General features: G+C 42.9%; 1 protein-coding gene across 1 annotated transcript; it reads left to right on the top strand.

The window, feature by feature from the left end:
* The first annotated feature begins 5688 nt into the window (after positions 1 to 5688).
* Positions 5689 to 9132, top strand: LOC9272566 (cyclic dof factor 2). Its single transcript, XM_015762779.3, has 2 exons — positions 5689 to 6026; positions 7263 to 9132. Exons 1-2 carry the CDS (start codon positions 5877 to 5879, stop codon positions 8766 to 8768), a joined length of 1656 nt encoding a protein of 551 aa, XP_015618265.1. The 5' UTR covers positions 5689 to 5876; the 3' UTR covers positions 8769 to 9132.
* Positions 9133 to 9426: the final 294 nt, after the last annotated feature.

Genomic DNA, 9426 nt, shown 5'->3' with positions numbered 1-9426 from the left:
GTCTCGACCACCTATAGCATATGTTTGAGCTCCGTAACATAGTCCTTGACGCTAACGACTTTGTGCGATTGAAGCAAGCTCGACTACCAGAGCCAACGTGATCAATGGTAGCAGATGGACGCATAGTTGGGGGTGATGTGCCTAGCAACAATGGATGGGCTCATTGGCCACCATTGCCACTACCATCTCTACCAGGCGAGCTCTAGCTCTAGCTTGTCGCCGGCGGTGGTCGTTTGTCGACCTCAACTACGCCTAGAGCATGTTGCATAGGCTCATGGCCAAGGACATCCAGGGCATCGCCAGATCTAGCAATAGCAAAGGTACAAACATTGTCAAGGAACACTCTACCTCATCTAGGAGCCCTTCACCGTAGCCGTTGACTGTGTTGGGATCGAGGCCGTATCGAGAAGAGAAGGGAGGGGTGGGATGGTGGCACTAGGTTTTTTTCCTTTTTCATGTGATTGACTTGTAGGCCCACATAGGTTTTTGTAAATTTCTCATGCTAGAATTGCCACTAAGCCCCATGTTGGCATGAGTATACCAACTCTTAGATAAAACAATTGTCTGTAAAGCCATGCAAATGTTATATAGGACAAAACCACCATCAGAACCACATGAGGAGTCAAAACAAGCCGGTTTGATAGTTTAAGGACTCTCTATATCTGGTTGTGCGATTAGTGGATGCCAATCAGACTCGACTTATAATCAAGGGAGAAAAAAATAGACTTTCCCTTCTACATTATTGTATTGTAAATTTGTAAAACTACAACCAGGCCCAATCCATTGAGCAAGAGTTAGAGATTAAGGCCCCATTTGAAATGCAAGACTCAAAACATAGGGATAGAGAAAATATAGGAATGGAATGTCATGCTCATTAGATTCTTATAAAATTTTTAAAACACATGAAAGTTTCAAAACTAGCATTTGATTGAAACACGGGAAAAATGAAGTAATTTAAGTCGTAGCAAGAAGAAAATTAAAATGAGAACCCATCAACGAGAATGGCTCGACTGCGAGACTAACTCAACTACGGTATTAGTACTAACGATTGGGAGGAGTTTGACCTCTCTCTCTCCCGCTAGCAGCAGCAAGGCCACCAAAATTAAGGAGGAAGAGGGTCAAGAGAGTAAAAATATCGTAGCTAGGCTGTTTCGACAGGACACGAGGAAGGATAAGAAAAAACAGTTATAATGAATGTACTTTCCATGATTGGAAAAAAATGCAAATGAAATATTTGCTTGGGATCCAGAAAATTTCATTCTATTTATTTATTTATTTATTCATGTCTCACAAGCATGATCTTTGTTATAGTCAGACAAACGAAGCAAAGCCGGTTGGTATGCCTTTCGCCGGAGGCAAAATCCCTGCAGGCGGCAGCCACGAACAGTGTGGTTCACCGGAGAATCCTTCTCTGCAACCTGCGGGCCCCACCAGCGCCACTTGGCACGGCCCATGAGCCGCCGCGCGTACGGTGGACGCAACCCGCACCACAAACCTACAAAAAGCACTCCCACCACAAACCTCACTCCGACTCCGAGCCACAGCCACCTACAGGTGGGCCTCACAAACATATACTAGTAGACAGCATAGCAGGCGACGTAGCCGTACTTCTCCTGGTCCCACACCACCCGCTTTGGAGGAAAAAGGTGCCGGGGCCCACAGCGGTGGTGGACTCGAGTACGCGACGCGCGGCGCGCCGCGGTATTTTTATGTGTTCGCGCCGTCGTTCGTGCGCCGGGAGACCGAACCGTGGACGGCGGAGAGAAGAAGACGTGACAAGTGGACGTGGCCGCGGCCCGCGGGTGGAAAGGAAAGTGGCCCCCGCGCCGCGAGCCATTTTCCCTTTTCCCCGCTGCTAGTAGATGGTGGATTGCTGCTGGTTGGACAGCGGCAGATGGGGGTGGGCCCGTTCTGATCCTCAAACTGGAAAAGGATTCCAAGAGAAAAAAGGTTGCCCGCCTGCTTGTGGCCAAGGACGCTTCGCTCGGTCGCAGCCTCGAACGCTTCCGCTTCGTGCGCCGCGTTCCTCCCCCAAGTTTGGCCAACTCAACTTTTTTTTTTTTTTCACGCACACGCTTTTTAAACTGCTGAAGGATACTCTCTTTGTCCCAAAATATAAACACTTTTAAGTTTGATATGGTTTACGACATACTACTTTAACTAATAATATATATAAAAGTAAGATGTTTTAAATAAAAAGAGTTGTATATTATGATAGTTTGTTTAATGATATATCTAGTAACATCAATTTTATATGATTGATTTTTTATTTTTTTATTAATAGTCAAAGTTAAAAATATTTGACTTAACACTATGCTAAAAATGCTTATATTTTAGAACGGAGGGAGTATGCTTTTTTAAAAAAAAATCTGTACGAAAGTTATATTAAAAAAATCATATTAATCTATTTTTGAAAAAAATAATTAATACTTAATTAATCATGCAATAATATGTGCTTCGTTTTACGTGCCAACCCTCCTCCTGAGCGTAGCCTAAGGCTATTTGGGGAGCTTATAGCTGCCGCAGTTTTTCTTACAATCAAAAGTTCTTTCAAATAGTTCAGCTTAAGTTGTAGTTATAGAATTCAGAAATAAACTAGAAGTCAGAAGCTCGGAAACCCAGCCTTTTCAGATTCTTAGAAGCTAGCTACCTATCAGCTGCTTCTCTTAATCTTAAACTCTCCAAACAAGCCATCAACATGATACTCAACATGCGTATCAATTCTGGGTAATTTCGCTAGCACACACCACTGGCATTTGCTCGTATAACTACGACTGTGAATTATATATAAACCAAGACGAGATGGAGTACGTAGCAAATGGAGTAGAAAATTTTGGATAAGATTTTTGTACTTCAAATTCTAGCAGTCTAAATTTAGAGTTAAAAGATTAGGAAGGGATAAAACAACACACTAAACTAACTTTAAGGTTGAGTTTTTTTTTCAGATGTCAGTCTTCTCGATGTGTTTATAAAAGTTGGGCGTGGGTATTTACAACGGTGATTGTGCACATTGTGAACCCCTATGTTTTAAAATGAGAGAATTGAGTTTAAAGTCCAAAATTGTTTGTGGCTTATAAATAGGGGTGGTAATGGGTCATGAGCTATGGGTACTTAGAGCATCCCCAGCAGCTTCTCTATCTAGTCATCCATCTGATATTTGGAGTATGGAGGAGAAAAACAGTGCTCCAACAGAGTCTCTATCACGTACTCCATTTTTGGAGGTCCTCCAAACCTAGCCCTTCCCAAGCCAAATATGGAGGTTCTCTCTCCTCACTCTATCCTCAACTACCCACTTCCCAAGATTTTTTTTAAGTGGTGAAAGGTGAGAGCAATAGGAGTAAAAATGTGTGGTAATTGAAAAATATTAGTAAAATATAGGATGTTGGTATATGTAGGATGTAATATGGATGATCTGTTGAAGTGAAAAGTTATATAGAGTGGGAATTTTTTTGGATGGCCATCCAAATGGGAGTATGGAGGATAAAATTTAGATGAGCTGCAGGGGATGTTCTTATACAACTTTATCATCTTGCTCTCATATATTTTTAGATGAGGAAAAAAATTAGTCCACTATTTAAACCTTTTACCATTTCTACTTATAAGCCGTAGCTCAAACAAGTTTCTTGCGACCTTGCATATGTAAACACGTACTTCTAAATCCAAAATTTTGACACATTGATTCCACCAAATGGACGTCCTTTTCTCACCACCATTTTATCCGCAACACCACGTGGACGAGAGCAACCCAGGGCCCCACATGTGCACACAAAACCAACCCAAATCCATGATTTGCTTAGACCGAGAGCGAGTAACAAGTGCCACGAATAAATGTTGGAATCCCACTATTTTTTTTCAAAAAATTTACTCAAAACAAAACTTGTGGATGGGATTGTCTCCAGGGAAAGATCTCTAGCCACGTGGCCTACGAGCACGACGGGACCATTCTCATGAGCTAACGGATTTTGATCTGCAGCTGGTTTTTTTAGTAGAGCGTGGGGACGTGGGGTTCGGTATTTTATACTACTAAAATTATTGGTGATACTAATTTTTATATAAAAAAACAATTCACGCTTGGTGACATTTTTACCCCAATTTTATGGTATTTGGGGTTCGGTGTTTTATACTTCCTCCGTTTCATAATATAAGTTATTCTAGGATTTCTTATATTTATGTTGATGTTAATGAATCTAGATAGATTTATATGTCTAGATTAATTAACGTCAATATGAATATGGAAAATTTTAGAATGATTTACATTGTAAAACGGGAGAGTACTAATCTTGTTTTTTTTTAAAAAAAACAATTGGTGCCATTTTACCCCAATTTTCCGGTATTTGGGGTTCAATATTTTATACTAAAACGCTTGGTTATTTTAATTTTCTTAAAAAAATATAATTCACGTTGGTGTCACTTTACCCCAATTTTGGGTATTTGGGGTTCGGATTTTATACTACAATTCTTGGTGATTTTATTTATCTTGTATTTCCCACGCCAGTTCAGCTCAAGAGTGACAAAAATTATCAGCCAATCAGCGCCAACCGGGCCCACCGTCAGCTCCCCTAGAAGGCTAGAACCCCTACCAACTCCCCACTTGCGCTAGGCCCCCCACCACGCGCCGTCCCACTGACACGCGTGGCCCACCTCCGTCCAGCACGTGCCACGTAGGATAAAGGAAGAGGAGAAAGAAAGAAAAAAAGAGAAGGAAAAAGAAAGGAGAAGAGAAAAAGCGGGGGGCGGGGTGGCCGCCTGGACCGCCCCTTTTTGGCTCCGCTTTTTCGCGAGATTCGATCGCTTGCCTTCCGCCCGCAGCAGCTGACGTCACCCCGGGCGCCTCCCAGCCACGAGAACTCGTGGCTGACGAGCCCCCCGCGCCGCTGACCTGGACGCCAGCTGTCCGCCCCTGGTGCCCCCCGCGTCGCCATCCCGAGCCTCGGACAATTCGCCTCCACGCCCCTATATGAACCGATATTTACATAAACACTCCCTGTCAGTACAGGCTTTACCTACGCTCCCTCCGTCCAAAAAAACCAAGTACTCCCTAATATTAGGGATTTTGGTTTTTTTTCTTGCACTATTTGACCATTCGTCTTATTTAATTTTTTTGAAATTATTATTTATTTTATTTGTAACTTACTTTATTATACAAAGTACTTTAAGCACAACTTTTCCTTTTTTATATTTGCATAATTTTTTTTTAATAAGATGAGTGGTCAAACAGTGCAAGGAAAAAATCAAAATCCCTTATATTATGGGACGGAGAGAGTATATGACACATCTTAATACAACGAATTTAGACAGAGACATATCTAAATTCGTTGTATTATGATGTGTCATATTAAGTACTACTATATTGATTTTTTATGGGATAGAGGGAGTATGCAAGAGCCTCATCGATTGCTCATATTCTCGGATATGACAAAGCAGCTTATTAGGAAATAAAAGTTATTTATAGGTATATATTTGTTCGTAGCGATTTAAAAGCCAATACTATCAAGAAATTACATCGAAAACATCTTAACTTCAAAATCAAGTTTAAAAATTCAAATTTTGGCTTTTGCTTTGGCTTATTATGCTAACCGATGTTGCTCCGAACTTTTATAGGGGTGTGTTTGAGAATAGTGGGTTTTGGGAGGGTATAAGAGGGTTAATCCCCTTCTTTAATATAGCAAGAGCAATCCCCTCTGAAATGAAATTTCTCGTGCTCTTTTTTGTTCCCATTTCGTCCCATGCGTAGAGGAGACTAGCTTAGCTAGTTTTATTTCCAAATTAGCCCCTCTCGTCTTCTCTTCTCTCGCCGCTCCGGTCAGCGGCTGCGGCGGCGGCGGCGGAGGATCACGGTGGTTGTCGGGTTGTTGGTGGGTGAGGGGGGATCGAGGATGTGTGACAAGGATCCGGGCATAAAGCTCTTCGGGCGGGTGATCCCGCTGGCTCCAGAGGCTGAGGCTGCTGCGGCGGCGGACGGCTCCGACCAGCCGGAGGCGGCGGCGGCGGCGGCGGCGGAGGTTGAGCCGGCGGCGCAGGATGAGGTGAGAATAATCGCGTGCGCATTTTGTTGCTTTTCATTCGAGTTTGGAGGGTTTTGTTGCTTTGTGGGGAAGAGAAAGGAAAAGATTGATATGATCGGCTTAATTTAGGCTGTTATTTATGTGTTTCTGTGAAATTGAGCTCTTCTTGATCAGATTAAGGTGAGGAATTCGAACTATGGGTCATGGGTGAAAGTTACGGTGCACTTTCCCTGATCAGTTGGTGTGTATGAAAAAAAAAAGGTTCAGTTTGGATTTTAGGTGTGTGGATAAGGCCAAGAATTAGGATGATCCTACCTGTCCGTACACCATGTTTTGTCCTTGTCTTCGACTTAGGCGGCAGTTAAGTAGAGAATTGCCCATAATTGTTCTGTGTTATTGCTAATTGTGATTGGGGGTATTTGCAGGTGAGAGAGGGCAATTAGCATAATTGGTTGGTTGGGTACTTTGGGTGTAATCATCCTTGCCTCCTCAAAAAGTGGTTAGGAGTGTAAAGTAGGACATCCATGCAAAATCTAAGGTTCTTTTGAGCATGTGGTGGTCTTTCTCTTTCTACACCATGGCTTTTCGCTTTCATTTAGCGAAAGAGTGGTCAGCTTTTTTTCTCAGCTAGTAATTAGGATGTGTTCTGGTTTCAGTAAAAGCAATTAATCCGCGTAGCCGATTGTACTGAGGCAGAACGAGACGGTGAATAGATAAGAGTAGAATACCTGCATGATTTTATTTTTAGTGATGATTGGCCGTTGTCCTTCGGATCATCTTGGCATATCTCTCTGCAGCATGTTCTGTGGATGGATGAAGCTAAAGTCGATTGAATTAGGATCTGTGCAACTGGGCTTGGATTAGCATGTCCAAATTGTTCAGATACCCAACTTATGAATTTACATACCGGTGTACACCTCATAGTTTCATGCTCCCAATTTTCAATGTTTGGAGCAACACAATAAGTGTTAGGCCCATAAAGGTAGAATATCTGCTTGCTAACATGTCTCTTCTTTGGAAGAAAAGAAACACAAAGCTGAATAAAGGTGATTATAGTTGCATATCATTTGCTTGAAAGATTCATTCATGATATTATTTATCTTTTGCCATGCCATAGACTTGTGATCCTATTACATTTCTTTAATTTCCAAACTTCCTGCTAAAGTGATTTTTTTTCAAAAAGGGTTTCATTATTAGAGGTTTCTTTGAAGTTTGAACTGAAGTACCTTGCTAATATCCACTACGGCAATATTTTAGGATCATCACAAGGAAACAGAAGAAAGAAAATATGATGAAATGAAGGTTGATGTGCCACAAGAGGAGGAAGATAACGAAATGAAGGTCGATGCACCACAAGAGAAAAAGGATAATGAAGTGACGGCTGATGTGCCAGAAGAGAAGGGAAATGATGAAATGAGGGTTGATGCATCAGAGTCAATAGAAAGCATAGAGCCAGTCAGCAGATCTACCTTGGACAATAAAAAAGAAGATCAGGGTCAGATGAACAACGTTGAAGAGAAAGCAGCATCAGACTCAAAAGATGAAAATGAAAAGACAGCAAATGATGAATCAGGCCAGGACAAAGTACTTAAGAAGCCAGATAAGATTCTCCCTTGCCCTCGGTGCAACAGTATGGACACAAAGTTTTGTTATTACAACAACTACAATGTTAATCAACCCAGGCACTTCTGTAAGAACTGCCAAAGGTATTGGACTGCCGGGGGAACCATGAGAAATGTACCTGTTGGTGCTGGGAGGCGCAAAAGCAAGAGCTCATCGTTGCACTACCGTCACTTACTGATGGCCCCTGATTGCATGATGGGGTCTAGAGTGGAAATATCCAAGTCAATGAACCCTGAAGCTTTCGCATCTGCGCATTCGACCCCTATACAACCAATTGGCAGAAACGAAACAGTTCTCAAATTTGGGCCTGAGGTGCCACTCTGTGAATCGATGGCATCAGTGCTGAACATTCAGGAGCAGAATGGAACCAATGCTGCAGCAGTACCAACGGGTGAAAATCAGGAAGATAACTCTTGCATCTCTTCAATCACATCACACAACGTGTTACCTGAAAATGCAGCCCAAGTTGACAAGAACAGCACGCCGGTGTATTGCAACGGAGTCGGCCCAGTGCCGCAGTACTACCTTGGAGCTCCTTACATGTACCCATGGAACATAGGATGGAACAACGTTCCTATGATGGTGCCAGGTACAAGCATGCCAGAGTCTGCTTCCCAATCTGAGAGCTGCAGCACCAGTTCAGCTCCATGGATGAACATGAACTCCCCCATGATGCCGGTTGCCTCGAGGCTTTCTGCACCACCATTTCCATACCCTCTAGTGCCACCTGCACTATGGGGTTGCTTATCCAGCTGGCCGGCCACGGCATGGAACATACCGTGGATCAGAACGAATGGCGGCTGCATGTCTCCATCGTCGTCGAGCAACAGCAGCTGTTCAGGCAATGGCTCCCCTCTGGGGAAGCATTCCAGGGACTCCTCTCTCCCACTGAAGGAGGACAAGGAGGAGAAATCACTGTGGGTTCCCAAGACGCTCCGCATCGACGATCCCGACGAGGCGGCGAAGAGCTCCATCTGGGCCACCCTGGGGATCAAGCCTGGAGACCCTGGCATCTTCAAGCCGTTCCAGTCCAAAGGTGAGAGCAAAGGCCAAGCAGCATCAGAGACTCGTCCTGCTCGTGCTCTTAAGGCAAACCCAGCTGCATTGTCGCGGTCGCAGTCGTTCCAGGAGACTTCTTGACTCTTTACCTGTTGAATTTCCTATAGTTTTTGTCAGCACAGTGTGTGTACTGTAAAATGTGTATAGCAGTAGAGGTTTTGCGGTATTCAGAAGGATCAGGAGAGAGCTTTTTGTGCAGCCACTAACTTGAGGTGGATAGGAGTTGCAAAGGGCTTTCATGAGAAACTACATCGAGATGTATATGTATTGTAAATACTTGACAAACTGGTTGTGTACATCTAGGTTAAGTCAGGAAAATACACTCACCTGGTTTAGCTCTCCTAGTATATTATACTACATTGGTATGTCTATCTTTGTTTTTGAAGAAAAAAAAGGAGTGCAAAAGATTCAGATTAATCAATCTAACCACACTTGATTTGATTCATATGGCACAGATTTTTAGTTGGGTGCAGTAATGGACAAAAGATGAATATGAACAGCATCTGAATGGATATACAGGATATTGATGGTTCCGTCAATAGGACCATCATTAACCGTATTTGTTAAATTATGACAATAATCAGCAAGAGTAAGTTGAAAAAGATTAAATGCCATGCGTAAGAATCTATATGTCATTTCCAATGTTCTCTGGGAAATCAATCTTCACACAGCTTGTTCTGCTCCCAATGGCACCACCTCATGACACAGGCCAAAAAGATGAATCAAATTGAGCTAGCAG

This window comes from Oryza sativa, chromosome 1, assembly GCF_034140825.1.
Source record: "Oryza sativa Japonica Group chromosome 1, ASM3414082v1".
NCBI lineage: Eukaryota > Viridiplantae > Streptophyta > Magnoliopsida > Poales > Poaceae > Oryza > Oryza sativa.
This window is presented reverse-complemented; position numbering and strand designations above follow the sequence as displayed.

Excerpts from the sequence above, each read along its gene's own strand:
- LOC9272566 (XM_015762779.3), top strand. The coding sequence starts at position 5,877 with ATGTGTGACAAGGATCCGGGCATAAAGCTCTTCGGGCGGGTGATCCCG. Across the intron at positions 6,027-7,262 it reads AGCCGGCGGCGCAGGATGAG|GATCATCACAAGGAAACAGA; the intron begins GTGAGAATAATC and ends GCAATATTTTAG.